This window comes from Notothenia coriiceps, unplaced genomic scaffold (assembly GCF_000735185.1).
Source record: "Notothenia coriiceps isolate Sejong01 unplaced genomic scaffold, NC01 NC01_scaffold00003311, whole genome shotgun sequence".
Taxonomy (NCBI): Eukaryota; Metazoa; Chordata; class Actinopteri; order Perciformes; family Nototheniidae; genus Notothenia; species Notothenia coriiceps.
In genome coordinates this window covers 320,656-336,518 of record NW_011336012.1, presented here as the reverse complement: position 1 = coordinate 336,518, position 15,863 = coordinate 320,656, and the positions used below count along the sequence as shown (strand labels likewise).

Sequence of the window (15,863 nt, the reverse complement as noted above, 5' to 3'; positions counted from 1 at the left end):
TTTATTCTTCCATTTTGTGGAGACTCTCTGAGTGATGCCTCTCCAGAGAGCCGTGCTCCACGCTGAGCCGTCAGTCTTTCCTTCAGGTCTCCCCAGCGCAGGAGGTCTGGGGTCCAGCTGCTCAGAGAATGGAAACCTCCTCTCTCTCTGAGCCAGCAGCCAGGGCTCCTCCTGTCCAGAGAGTGTTTGGACAGGAGAACCCAAAGGTCGGGGAAGTGACCTTTGTTACCACGCAAGTACTGGACAGACCAGCTGGGAACATGATGTAAAATGACCAACACTATTCTCCCTCAAAGTCTGATGTGGAGTCTGCTGATAGGGTAGAAATGCCCTACTGTAAACAAATGAAAGATAAAAACTAACAATGTATTGATACAACGTGCTTTATTGGAGGCACTATAAATATTTTAAATGTGATTTATTTTGATGAACTCTCATGTGAGCGCTTTGAAGTAAGTTTGAGAAAATAATGTCTTAACCAGTTACTTTGAACCGAACTAACTTTCTATTTTGTATTTTTATTAATATTTTTATGTATATTCAACAAAAAACTTTTCATAGACCTTTCATAGAAATATTCATAGAAATAAATGGACTCAAATCCTATTCAAAGAGGTCCAGTGTAGTGAAATAGTGTGCATGGATTTGGAGTCACTTGGTCACATGACATGGAAGCTCTTGACATTTTCTTATAGTTATGTGAAATCATTGTTACATCCAGTCAAAGATAGTGAGCCACATGTGACAAATGTGTTATATTTTTTCACTAATATGATCAGGTTAGCATTGGTCATTCAAACAGTAATTTATTTCCACTGCTGGCACTTGAGTGAATGTCTGTCAAACATCTAACCTAAAACTAACTTCACTGCGGTCATCTTTTACTAGTTCGTTTCACTCATCAGCTGTGGAGCTCAGAGGCAGCTTGAAGGTACTGAATCTATGCAGTTGTTCAGGGAGACGCTGCAGCGCCACGACCTCCACCAGTCCTACCAGCTGCTGCTACAGCCAGCATTACATAACCCTTCAGACTGTTTGGACCCCAGTCTCACGAGCTGGGTGCAGATGGGCCGAGTGAACGTAAACACAGTAAACTGTAGTCACCAGGGCAGGGTCTGAGTAAACAGGCAGTGCATGTGGTAAAAGGACAGTGACCTTCTGAGGCTGTTGTTGTTTTAATGAACTCTACAAGGCTACCTGCTGCAAATAGACATGATCAATACTTCTACACTTTTTGCCCAGCTGTATTAAGTATACAGTTGTATCTAAAACTGTGGCACAAATTCCATACAAAAAATGTATTATGTGTTACTGCTGCAACTAACAATTATTGCATAATATGTTTTTATCTGTCAATCTTTTTCTATTATTATTTGTAACACAAATAAAATCAAATTCAGACACACAATTCACAATTCACAATTGTGTGAGTAAAGGCGGAAAAAAGCTTTTTTCTCATACAAAGTGTGTTTTAAAGTAGTCCATGAATGGACTATTTTAGTTCAGTGTTTGGCGCAGGAACAGAAACTGGTAATTTACAGCTTTTTACACACATATGCAGCAGCGTGAAAGTTCACAAAAAGTAAACCTCTAACATAGGAATTCCTAAAAAGGAGTAAATCAAGAAAATTGACATTTTTATATATCAACGCTCTGCTTCCCAGTCCGCCCATTCCTTATAGGAGGTCTTTATCTTTAAACTTTCAGAGATAAAACGAGCTGGAGGCCAAAATCCACACCCCCCCCCTCCCCCGTTTGTTCAGCGTGACCCTCCATCCAGACGGGACAGAACAGTCTGCACTGTCATGGACCAGCAGCGCATCACTCGCCTCCAGTGCAGCCAAAAACCCCGAGGCCTCGACCCCATCCGCAGGCCACACTCTCCCCCAGCTGACCAATGAGCTCTCTGATGGGGGCGCTTGTTTGCTTTAACAGCGCTGCTGAACCCTCCATTCTGTCATTGACACCGTCCCCCCCGCTGCATCCACAGACGGTGACTCCATGCTTTGTCTGCTCACACCAACCATCACCCTTCTCCTCTTCCTTTCTGATGTTGAGTTTGCCCGTGTAGCCTACTGACAGACATTAATCGCTGCTGATTGGCTGCCTGTCTTCGTCTGCCGTCCACAGCTTGGCCTGTGAGAACTGGACGCAAACATCGGCTTCTTTCGTACCTTCTTTGGTGTGTTCTAGTTATACTTTTAAGGACACTTGGGCTACATCTTTCACACTTCCTAAAAAGCACAAGTCCAATTTCAGAGGTTAAGGAAAGGGATTTGTAAGCAAAAAAGTGTAAAGGTTTGATTCCAATAATTATATCAGTTTCAGCTATAGTGGTGGACGGACTGCTTTTGCCATAAATGTGTCAGCATTTTTATTTTTTTGTTTTATTTTTACTGTTTCATTTCTGATTTTATGTAGTGTATTTGAGCATTAGGAAGAGCGATATAAAAATCCAATGTATTATTATTATTATTATTATTATTATTATTATAAACACAGACTGAGGCCAGCATGTCTAAAACAGGGCTCTGAACTAGTTTGCCTGTAGCACCAAGTATATGGGAGTCCCATAGGGCCATATCACATGCTTTGATTTAACAAAACATCAGAGAGCGTTGCAGGGTTCCTTGGTGTTAGTATAACTGATCTGTATCGCGTGTGAGTTTACAAGGAATGGAAACAAAGGTATGAGGGAAGTTCACTCCATCACAGAAAAGTGTGAGTATGATGGTTTGAAAGTCTGAAGGATGAGACGTGGTCGGCATATTTTACACACACACACACACACACACACACACACACACACACACACACACACACACACACACACACACACACACACACACACACACACACACACACACACACACACAGATCAACATCTACATCCCACCCATGGACGTACGGGAAGCGAAGGCTGCAGCAGACCTCTTCTCATCTTTGCTGGAAAATAGCACGGAAACATAGAGATGATCGGAAAGGTGGGGGTAGGTTGCAGTACATCTCCACATTTGCTCTTGTGGAGACTACTCTGTGTTACCAGGAATGGGGTGCTCATAGAAAGTTAATCGCTCAGCTCATCTCTATATTTAGGATGTGTAAAATCACACGTGGAGGAATGCATTCAGCAGATGCTTCGTCCTCACAGGATCACACGCTGAGTGATAAGAATGATGGATTTGGTCGTTAAGGTCAAAGTGAAACGGACGTCAGTAGAGTGTGTTCTGCGTTGCAACCATAGATGACCAGGATGAGGAAAGATTTGGTTTAATGTTGTTAAACAGTTCTCCATGACCAAGAATGTGGGAATGTGAAGGGAGGAGTTGATTAGACTAAGTGTCTGGCCAACATGTACATACGCTGTTCACTGATGGGAGTGGACGACCACTTACTTCACAGCACAGACATTTTTTCCACCAGTCTTTCGCCTTAAAAATCCAACAAGTGGCATTCCATCACATTTCATGCAGAAAACAACTGCCTGTGTTATCATTTCATGAATGTTTCCAAACCACATTTCCAGGTGACGCTTCATTTACCAAATATAATCACACTTAGACTTGGAAAAATGGACACTCGGAGATGATAAACTTGATTTTGGGTTAAAGGCCAAAAACCAAAAGTACATTGCAGCAGCTGCTGAGATTACAAAGTGAATTTTAGGATTGAAAATGTACCTTAGGATGGATTTTAAGATGTATAACATTCATAAAAGAATGTTGCTTAAGTTTCCATTAAGCTGAGGCTCAGGAGGTAGAGTGGCTTCAACCAATCGGAGGGCCGTTGGTACGAATCCCCAGCATTTGCAGTTGTCCTTGAGCAAGATACTGAACCCAAAATTGTTCCCAATTTAGTGAGTGTGAGTAAATGTTTATCTCTCCTCGTGGGACATGTGTTGAAAAAAGTGTTTTGTGGTTAAGAAAAAGCGCTATATAAATTCAGTCCATTTACCATACCTTTTAATCATCCGCATAAATATGTCATGCCACAAATATATATTAATACATTTTACACAGATATCCTAAAAAGGTATTTAATTAATAATAAACTTTAAAAAATCTGTGTATAATCCCTCATAAAAATGCCATACTGTAATAATGAAATGTAACATTTAAGATGCCATTAAAACAAATCCGTGTCTGGAACGCCATACAAAAAAAAAGGTTTCTTAATAAAGAATGGAAAATGTAATAGTACATCGTGAACAATGAAAAGCCTTCATAAAATAATTGTTTATTATGTAGTATTTTAATAAAATGTCCCAAAAGTGTCATAAATATGACATAGTATGCATTGGTATAGTATTGGAGTACATCAACAATGTTAGTTTCAGTAGAAAGAAAGTCTCAATTTTAACTGAACCAATCTTTAGCAAATAAAAAAACAAAAAACAGATAACGTTTCCGTCCTGATCTGCCCAAAAGGTTTGTTGTTTGTAATATTTTTTCTGACTTGACCTTCTAGACACCCAGAAGTGTTCCCTCCCCCCGTTGCCACCCAAAGTTGTTTAGTGTTTGACCGTGGACTCGCTCGCTGTGAGAGACAGACAGACGGCTGGGCGGCTGCTGAGTGCTGAGAATGTAAACCAGTCTAAATGTATGGGATTAGAGAAATTCCCTCATTGCACGCTTGGTGAAAAAAACATTTAAATAAACAGACACTCCCCAGCTTCCAATATATATCATTTTTTATTGTACGGACAGAAAATTATACAATTTGAGGGTGTAAAACATTCCCTGTCTGGATAATGAGGCGGCAGAACAGGAAAGAAACGTGTAAAAGAGGAAGTGAAGCGGGGATGAAGAGCTGGATGCACAGAGGGAGACGCTGGACCAACATGCTGACACCCCACTTCTCCCGATGCCTGAGGAGAGGAACACATACCATGAGAGGTGATTCACAAGTTTAATAACTAATAAATACAAAACCAAATACACAATTAGGATTACATGTCAGAAGCAGTGACATCATGGCTGTATGCTGACATTCGTGATATTAACGTCACAAAAACAAAAATGTACATCCCAAAAAGTCATACCAGATAAAAGCATAACAAAATGAATGATGCAACTGAGAGTAATTGCCACAAAACATCAGACAACCGAGTTTATCAAAGCAGAAAAAGCTCAAGTGGAAACAATGGCTCACAAAAGTGCATGTGCATCTTTTCCTACGTGATATCTTGTGAAAAGTCTTTTGAAAAAAAGGCTATAATTATTCTTGTTGAAAAAAATAGGAATAGAACAACATTTTTGTCCCAAGTTCAACACCCTCTACATATCAGTTGAGTTTGAGATGTTCAAGAGCAATTGAGCTTCACATCAGTATAGACTAGACTAGACTAGACACACACACACACACACACACGGAGGGGAGCAGAGCTATGTGGGGGCTTACGGGCCAGAAAACAGTCATTCAAATAATATTTACTTAAATGTACTGTGACTCATCCCATGTATTTATATCAAACTTGCGACCTAATAGTACAACTTGGTCACATTCACCGCTGCTTTCTCTGGCAAACACACAGTCAGCTGACCGTGATGCCGCAGTGTTTACTGTGTCACACAGCACTTGAACCTCATTAAGAAGTGACAGAGTATGCAAGGAGGCCCTAATTTGGTCATTGACACCTCATTGGTCTCATCAACAGTGAGCTCGTACATGGGGATGCAGGCAGCAACACGTCCAACACAAACACCATCAGCCTCCAGGAGTCATTAAGCATCAGATCAGAGACGCTCTGCCCTCTGAGCGGCTGTTTGGAGACGGGTTTACATTCCTCCACCAGTGACGAGTGAAACTATGCTATGCTTAGGAACAACAGCTCACACCTGCATTGTGTTTTACTACACAACATTACTTAGAAAATGGCATGATGCGGGAGTCAATAGAAACCTGAGATCTGACGCAAAGTATTTATTTGTGACCTTAAAGGTAGGGTAGGTAAGAATGGAGAAACCAGCCCGAGTGCGCTAGAATTTGAAAGTCCGCAACCGAAAGAAATCTGCCTCTTCCTTCAGACTTCCTTACAGAGCTCCTCCTCCAACACACACGAACCAGGACCAATGAGGGCACGAGATAAGTTTGTGCTCAGATGGAAGGCTGACAGGCAGGTAGGCCATCCAGTTATTTTAGCCGGGCCGGCTCAGATGATTGGTCGTGCTTTTTACAGCGCCACGTCTTCCACAGATGACATTTTTTTAATGTATTTATTGTCAAAGCATTTCATATATTCATTGCTATCGGGATGTTAAGAGCATTCCATGGAATACAACAAAAAGAGTTTCTGAAGTGAATTACCTACCCTACCTTGAACGGGGGTTGGACAGAGCGACGGAGAAACGGTTGAATATCAGTAGACACTTCACTTTGATGAAGTTATGAATGAATAACAAGAGTTTAGGAATGCATACCGTTGCCGTGAGAGCACTCCTACTCGTCGATGTACTCGAAGGGCTCGGGGGGCTCTGGCTCCTGCTCCTCCTCCTCGATTTTGGGGCCGTGTGCGGAGACGGGCTCCACCAGCTCCTCCTCTTCCTCACTGGTGTCTTTCATGATGATGATCCCGCCTGTGTTGAGCTGTTGACAGACAGGAGGAAAGTCAGCCAATAACATCCAGCGAAAGGGTTCAGAGCCTTCATTGGCTGATGGACATTAGAAAATGTAAAGTGCACTGTATCTGTTTATACATCACTCTTCACTGCTGGAAGGGATGTTTATGGAAAAGCTGGAAAGAAGTTAAAATCAGTTCTAACCAGAACATTAATGGGGTCTAACTTCAATGAAGCTGCACACTAAATTGTTGGAGAGAAAACGTGTCATAACCGTTGGAAATTCCTCTGAGTATCTTACTCTGTTGAAACGACCAAATGGTATTTAATGATCAGGACCAGATAAACCTTCTCGAGGCTCCAGAGTAAAACGAAACACATTCATTAACCATGTGTCCCCATTTCTGTGCATTGTGTGTGTTTAGTTAGTAAAGAGTAGAACTTAATTAAGTTCTTATATATTTAGAAAGATGTACCACCACTCCAAAAAAGGATATAGTAGTAGTAGTTAGCATAAGTCAAATTCAATTACTCTGGGTCCCCATCATACAAACATATATTGTGCTTTGAGTGGTGCAGTGCACAGGGTAAAACTGAGGGTCTGGGGCTCAAAAGCAGTACGTAATCTTGCCTTGATAAAGACCCTATGAATGCATTTGAAATTGAGGTCAAGAAAAGCTATGACGCAGTTCTACAATATTTATTTGAAACAAACTGGTAGAACGAGAGAAACAGGATGCGGACCACGTTGTTTTGGTTTAGAAACTCAAAAGTGAAGTTTATTTAATCAATTTGTGGAATCATCCAGCTCCCATGAACAATCAAAGACAGGGAACTTGTTACCACGCAAGTTGATTCACAAAATAAGGTTTCATCTCTCTGGTTCTCTGTCTAGTAGTCTCCTAGCACTAGCTTCTTCTCTGTTCGCATTCTACGTCCGAACTGTCGGATTAGAACTTCAATTTTCATGACGTATTTACGGTCTAAAGTTAAAGTCGTCTAGTTTATATACCTATACAAACTAATAATTAATAACTACGGTAATTTCAACACTTTCGACACATTTCCACGTCGAAATTACTGAAACATAATGACGGTCCCCCAGATCACTTACCTAATGAGGTCACCTTGATTTCCCGAGACGTAATTCAAACAACAATCTAATATAAAGTGTAGTAATTAGGTTTTAGACATTCTTCGATTTCCATAATTTTATCAAAATCACCTTCAATTTCATGCTGGTAATTGGATGCCATTTAACATCTCCTTATCTCCCATGTTTAAAATTTTTTGAGCCCTCACGTTGGAGTTTTGCGATGAATTCATCGGATGTCACGAATTCGATTTAAGAAGCGAATGAAGGTGGTGACTAGAAAACCGGGAAAATCCGCGTACATAGAACCCCCCCGCGACGCGAACGTCCGAGACCCTCCCCTTTTTGGAACACCCTGACACGGAGGCGAGACGGGCGAGTAAGGAGTAAAGTCCGGAACTAATATGTTGCATAAGTATTAATTCAGTTAGCATTGGTAGAAAAAGTTGGGGCAATTGTGAAAAGTAAACGGGATCTGCCTACCCTCGCGGACGATTCGACCTACTTTTCACCCGCCACAACCGGGGGTGAAAAGTAGTCGAATGTCGGTTGTGACACCGAATAGTCCGCAAGGGCACGGTTGTGGGGGTGAAAGTAGTAGGAATGTCGCCGGTCAGCCGGACTATTCGGTTGTGAACGACCGAATATCCCGCAGCTGTCGAGTGTCGCTTTCACCCCGGGCGGCACCCCTAGCTACGCTGCTCTCGTATTTACGTTAAATACTTTTGTTTATAAAGGTTACGTGTGGAAATATTAATAACGCTATTTGTCCAAAACGTTTATGTAAAGTTACTTAGTGATATTCGCCTGTCATTTGGTTTTTTTAGCGAAATTTTGACCTCTACTATTTTTTTAATAAAGTATTTATTTGGTACATTGATATCCATTTTATTCACCTACGTTGTTGTTTTTATTTTATTCAATTGTAAATAAACGAATAACCGAAATACGCGATCCCAACAAATACAAGTGTATGAATAAACAATAAGTTTACCATTTGTCTAGAAAAAGTATAACCGCACAAATCTCAACATGGGGACCTGAGCATTAGTTATCATTAACACACGAATTTCACTGGTCTAAACTTCGTAAAATGAAAATTCATACCAAGTTTGTAAAGAAAGGACCCCCGGTATGAGACTAGGGGGGAATCTTCTACGGGCTGCAGGTTGTGGGGTTAATTTTGTACAAATAATGTTATGACTTATGTACAACCTTCGGAACAAATACCATAATATGCAAGAAACAAACTCCCATAACCAGAGAAACGAATGCTCGTAAAAAAAGTAAATAATTAATAATATAAGACAACACATAAAGGAAACTATTGAAAATAGATAAGATGACATGTTAAAAGACCCGTCCCCCCCCCCCCCAAAACCAGCGGGTCGATTTTAGAACGGAGCCCGTCGCGTTTTAACCAATCTTGGCCCGGGAACGGAGCAAGAGTAGACGACACGTCCCCCGCGGCGAGTGTCTTGTCCGACGTAAAGAGAGTGAGAGAGAGAGTTAAGTTAAGTTGATCGAACTAAACGTACTGGTATACACATGTATTTAGTCCCCGAAATGTAACCAGATTCGGGACCTGTAATCGGCTGCTACGAGACCTACAGTAGTAGTGGGAGCGTGTAAAGAGTACTACCAAACAGTATTTGAGCTCATATACCATTTTGAAAAGAGCGAAGAATAATTACTTACGTAAATAATAAATCCGGGGGGGGTTATAAACGAACTGATATGAAATTTTATCGTCTCGAGACGACTGGCCCTATAATCAAAAAAAAAGCCGGAATTCTTGCACAACGGTTAAATTGGGGACGGTATGTCATAAACGGTCCTTCGCAGCACGCATACTCAACGTTGTAGATATGTGTTTATGTATGTGTTTGTTTGACGATCTTAACTTGTCGTTGTTGTACAAAAATAAAAAAAAAAAAATGTTCCCTTATGTCTAAGTAAACAATTAAGTATATAATGTAACGTCTGAGAGAGAGCGGAGAGAGAGAGAGAGAGATAGAAGAAAGAATGAGAGAGAGAGAGAGCAGAGAAGAGAGAGAGAGAAAGATGTATGATTATCTATTAATAGGGAAATATACGGACAATAGATGCGGATAAAAATTCAATGACCATATGTTACAAAAAATGTTAATTAGTAGTTATATTGTGCTACTGCATGACATCTCACCGTGGAAATCTGCCCGCTGATTAGTGAAGCAAGATTAGAGTAGGATGTGTAGCAAATTAGTGTGAGTTTATTACTGAAACCCCTGAGTAGGACCGACTGTTAATTTCTATAATTTTAACCGCAAAAAAAATTAAAGCAGAACTTTGCACAGGGGTATGTTAATTCAAAACCGTAATTTTGTTTTCATGTTTAAGAAATAAATGAAAAGTTAGAATTCCTTTTTCACTAAACGGATTTTACGTTTAATTCACAATTATTTTATGTTTTCGTCTCCCCGGAGGACACTTGAGACTTGTAGAACCCGACCGGGTTACCACGAACCGAAGATACGACTCGGTGCAGGAAAGGATTACAGTACACACACTGGAGATGTCTACAGGTCGCCACCGTCCAAAACGGTAAAACACCCGTTAAACCAGGTATTCAGTGGTGGATGGCGCCCAGACTCCTAAGTGGTCCCTTCTGCCCTACGCTCTACCTGGTCGATAATGAAATACGGCCCCGGCCGATTTTACTGCAACCACGCACGGAACAAATGTCGCGGTGCCGAAGGATGTCTACTGTAAAAAAATACAATAAAAACCAGTTTCGGTACAATTAATATAAGTTAACCGGATAGACCTACGAATTTCTCGTAAGGTGAACGTTAATAATTGTTTCACGAAAGACTTTATTTGTAAATTGTATGGGGTAGAAATCACGTAAAGTTACGTTCATGAGCATGAATTCAATTTGTACATCAAATGAAAATGTAATTTGAACTATAAAAAGTAAAAATACCGATGAACTGTGAAAATAGGTGAATCGAATCCGGTCCAAAAATGAAAAATGAGGTGATGTAAAAAAAATGTCCATAAATCAATGATTATAATGGTACGTCTAACTCCAATAATTCATGTTGTACGGAATTTCTGTTTGTCTGTAACAATTATAGCAACTAAAGTATCCATTCGATGGGATGAGCATCATCACCAGTTTTCATTCAAGTAATGTGGAAAATTTAGATGCGCCGTGTTTAGTTAAGTTGTTATAAGTTGTACGTGAAATTACTTTCACCATTGTAAGCGATTTTCGTAGGGTCTCCCGCTTAAAAGGGAAAAATTTTATTTAACCTTTATTTAAAGTCCTAGGTCCGGACAGTCAACTAAAAACCGGAGCTGTGTAGGGGTGGGGGGGACAGAGAGTGAGAAATATTTGGCCCTCCGAACGGCCAGGACGAATTTACACTGTCGAAAAGGCGGTCATTTGCGGGTCCCCCTACCGCACCGCGCCAGCCCGGGTTATTCGAGAGAGGAAAGCGAGGGAGTGTTTGAAGTTTAACGGATCCCAGAACGTAGCTTACGGTTTTTACCGGACAGAATCGACGCAGATTTCAAAAAACATTACGACGACAGGAAATTCCGCAAACAAAAATGTAAGTGTCTCGCTAAATCCTTTCACTTCTCGCAAAAATGTCTCAAGTAGAAGTTAAGACGCAGTTACATGGCCCCCCCCCCCNNTGTGTATGTGTGTGTGTGTGTGTGTGTGTGTGTGTGTGACAAGAGCTATAGTCAGAGCTCTGCTGCCTTCATGCTGTTGTATGATTGGTGTTTAGCGTCCACAGCACCTCCGCTTTTAGGGTTGACGTAGACCCAAACGTCGCCCGGAGGTCCCCCGGTGTTGTTGCGGGAGCTGCTGGACTAGCTAACGCTGCATTAGCAAGACAAACGCTAACTTTGTTTGCAAAAGGTGCAGCGGGCTCCGAACACATTCCCCTCCACTGGTTTCAACCAAGCACTAAATTACATGTTTTCCAACCAAATACTGGTTACTTTGCAGCCCGGACATTTCCCCCAAAACACATTTAGACGCGATCGCAACACAGAAGTACCTTTCAAATCCCATCATTTTTAAGACCTTCTAAATCATATTTAAGACCTTTCTTATTTTTTTGGTCATATTTACGACTTTTTTAAGGCCTTAAATTCAGATTATCAAATATAAGACTTTTTAAGACCCTGTTAAAGAGCTATTGGCAAGACTTTCTACTATGGCCTCATGAATACATTTACATGGAGACAGACCCACATTCAGACAGACAGACAGACAGACAGACCCACATTCAGACAGACAGACAGACAGACATTCAGACAGACAGACCCACATTCAGACAGACAGACAGACAGACAGACAGACAGACCCACATTCAGACAGACAGACCCACATTCAGACAGACAGACAGACCCACATTCAGACAGACAGACACACATTCAGACCCACATTCAGACAGACAGACCCACATTCAGACAGACAGACAGACAGACCCACATTCAGACCCACATTCAGACAGACAGACCCACATTCAGACACACATTCAGACAGACAGACCCACATTCAGACAGACAGACAGACAGACAGACCCACAGACAGACAGACAGACAGACAGACAGACAGACAGACCCACATTCAGACAGACAGACAGACAGACCCACATTCAGACAGACAGACAGACCCACATTCAGACAGACAGACAGCCACATTCAGACAGACAGACACACATTCAGACCCACAGACAGACAGACAGACCCACATTGAGACAGACAGACGGACAGATAGTTACCGGTTTGAAGGGCTGGTAGCGGCAGGTCTCGGGCATGATGAGCACTTTGAGCTGGGCCGGCATCACTCTGGCCGGGTTCTCCAGGAACTGGAAGTTTGGCTCTGCCTCTTTCTTCTTCTCTTTCTCCTTTTCTTTCTCCTTTTCTTCATCCTTCTTCTCCTTTTCTTTCTCTTTCTCCTTCTCCTTCTCTTTTTCCTTCTCCTTTTCTTTTTCCTTTTCTTTTTCCTTCTCCTTCTCTGCCTCCTGGACCTCCTGTTACAGAAAAAGAAGCATGTCCTCCATTAGGCCTAATGTGATTACCTTTCATAATGTCCTGTAACTTAAGGATGTTCTTAAAAACAATCTGTACGGCTGTGTCATTGCTGAATTTATTTAAAACATACATTTAATTCAGATAGTGCTAAATTAAAAGTTGAAAACCCACCACAATCAGAATCAGTATTTCTAGTTGAATTAAGACATTACAAGACAGTTTGGAGGATATCGATGTTTCTTTGTTACTACTCTGGCACCATGGGCAGTGGTTTGTCGGGCTATCAGGCCGATACACGGGAGGATTCATTACAAATACATGGAAGGACAGAAGGTGCCATTGGAGCTAGCAACAAAAGTCCGTCATCTCCTGCAGATGTTCTGAAACACTTCGGCTGTCTTCTCTGCTCTAGCCCGGTTTCAGGTGTGATTTACAGACGCACTTAAATACTTTACTGATGAAATCACTGTTTCAAATAGCCTTTTAATATCACTATCGTCTGTATTTATCGTTACTAGGTTTACTTTTTCTTGCCATTTCTATCTCAATCATTCTACCCAACATATTTGAGTGTTGATATATTTAGAGTAGAAATAAAAAGATACCACAGTGAAGCTCTTAACATGAAAATAGATGAGCTAAGCATAAATAAATCTCCCAAACTTAAGTCCGCTCTATAAAACGGTCCAGAAAATGAACCGTCTGACCCCAGTGAGAGTCGATACCCCCTCCTTCTACCGCCTTCTCAAAGAGTCAAGCCAAATGAAATCAAAAATCTGAGATGTGAGCGGGCCAGACATTTCTAAGCTCGTCTTTCAGCAGCAGAGCTGAGACGTAGCGTGGCCGAGCGGATCAAACGTGCTGCTGACGCCCAGAGAAACCCAGTGAGAGTTACACTGACTCACGGAGTTGGGAAAAGAAATAAAAAGGTAGCGTGTTTGGTGTCAAAGAGCACAAGAGACTGTTTAACTGACAGCATGGATCCGATTCCCCATTTAATATCTGCTTATTTATGATTGTATCCTCTTATCAGCAGGTGAGTGATGTCTCATTAAACAACACAACCAGGACACATGCTGAAGCTGCATTGCCTTGTGGGATACTTTAAAAAAAAAAAGGGGAGCATGACCCAAGACCACCCCTGAAGGACTGAAGTCCACCAAGAATTGTCTCACAAAATCTTGCTCTAAACACAATCTGTTATAGGGTACTCCCTGCGTTCAAAGCAGTCTTGGAGTCAAACACGGTAAAACATAATTGAAAACTTTACTTCAGATAAACGGAAAGGTTCTAAATACCCTGAATGTGTTTAAACTAAATAGTACATTTGTTTTAGTTTATGCAGACAGACCACCTACAAAATGGGATAATTCAGGGTAGATCTCTCTGTTCCAGTAAATTAAACTCACTACTCCAAACAAATCTTTCTGAATAAATAAACCCAATAAAATAAATGGCTTGGCAAAGGAGATGTGTTGTTGTGAGTTTAGACTGCTTTTCAAATGAAGGGTCGAAAAACAAATAAGATAAGATGATTGGCAATGAGGGGAGAAAGGGTGTTTTGGACAGCTGGGCCTTTCCACTCACCACCTCCATCTTCTCCTCCTCCTTCTCCTTCTTCTCCTTCTCCTTCTTCTTGGCTTTGGCGGTGATGGAGAGAACAGCCGTGGAGACCTGCCGTGCAGAGGGGGAGAGAATACAGACAATGTAAGACAAAACCATCGACTATCAGACCACCTACTAACACGACTTACAGTGAACAGAACAAGTCGACCACAAAATAAAAGCAGAGGGAAACGAGCAACCAAGAAACATATGCTGGAGACGCTGAAATAATCAATATGCCAGGCAGAACAAGTATATATCTGACAGCGTGGGTTAAAAACCTATTTACAAATGAATATGAAACTACGTCTGCCTTCTTTGACTGATAATATCAGAAAAAGAAAATCAAAACAAGCCGATGTGTTAAGTTGCCATGTTCTCACCTTCTCCTTCTCCTTCTCCTTGGGAACCTCCAGAGCTGGGGGGTAGGCGAAGGTGGAGGGCTTACAGTTAGAGCGATACTGCACCTTGGGCATCTGAACAGGAAGACAGGAAGAGAGAAGATGTTTAGTGACTTTATGCCATTATCTACCCGTCGGATCCACTTCCAAGGAAACAAACCTGTAACATCCTCCAGAAAGTCAAACGAAGCAACTTCAGACGACACAGCGGTTTAGGAAGTCACCGCACATTTCCACGTCAAATTTCAAGTGCTAAGCTATACGTTTATTAATTTGAGGCTTTCTTGCCAACCTATCCTTTAAAAAGGAGGTAATGACGGATGATCAGAGACAATAATAATGAAGTCAGCCAGTTCTGAGGTCAGTTCTGAGGTCTCTTGAACCTAATAACAACTTTCATAAATGCTGTTTTCAGAGGAGAGCTTGAGTACCGCCCCCTCTCTGAGCTAACATTTATTCCAATTCAATCACAACCTCATCGTCTCAAGTGTCATAAATACAAAACCAATATGGTTTCTAACTGGCACCCGGTTTGATTTTAGAAATAAAAAAATAGTTACCAGCAAAGCAGTTTAAAACCCTTCACATTCACTCGATTCACTTCACCATCACTTATTAGCTGCAGACTTGATCCTTAAGTACACATTAAAAAGTGCTCCGTCACCTTTACCTGGACAAACATCAAAGAAGATCTCCTGCCAGAGCAGCACCAGGTGCCTTCTGTTTAGCGTGGGGGGGGGGGACACCTGTTTTTGTTAACACCACATATTTCAGACTGCAGTATGGAGGCATGAATTGAAACCGTGAGGCTGGTAAGTGGCTTCTCCTGCGCGCTCTTTGAAGCCAACCTTCAGTTTGTTTCTTAAAGAAGAGGAAGTAATTTGTCCAATGGTCTGTGAAGACTCGTGCTGTGTAGTTAAACAGGTGCTGACGAGCCTTGGCAGGGTGCAGCACCAAGTCTGTTAAACACTGCTGCTGCCCCCCCCCCCCTTTCCCCTCTGCTCTCCATCCCTGGTGGGTTATTTGGGGCTTTACACCAACGTTATGCTCCCGTGTATACACAAGGTGTGTGTGTGTGTGTGTGTGTGTGTGTGTGTGTGTGTGTGTGTGTGTGTGTGTGTGTGTGTGTGTGTGTGTGTGTGTGTGTGTGTGTGTGTGTGTGTGTGCTGT

General features: G+C 41.7%; 1 protein-coding gene across 1 annotated transcript in view; it reads right to left on the bottom strand.

Moving 5' to 3' along the window:
* Nucleotides 1-4,668: 4,668 nt before the first annotated feature.
* psmd1 (proteasome 26S subunit, non-ATPase 1) overlaps nt 4,669-15,863 on the bottom strand; it is a 58,811-nt gene continuing 47,616 nt past the window's right edge. The window contains exons 14-18 of the mRNA XM_010766389.1: nt 14,676-14,768; nt 14,275-14,361; nt 12,435-12,686; nt 6,420-6,585; nt 4,669-4,867 (exon numbers count right to left, since the gene is read on the bottom strand). Of these exons, the coding sequence (XP_010764691.1) occupies nt 6,439-6,585; nt 12,435-12,686; nt 14,275-14,361; nt 14,676-14,768 (579 nt within the window). The 3' untranslated portion in view covers nt 4,669-4,867; nt 6,420-6,438. The remainder of the gene's footprint in view (nt 4,868-6,419; nt 6,586-12,434; nt 12,687-14,274; nt 14,362-14,675; nt 14,769-15,863) is intronic.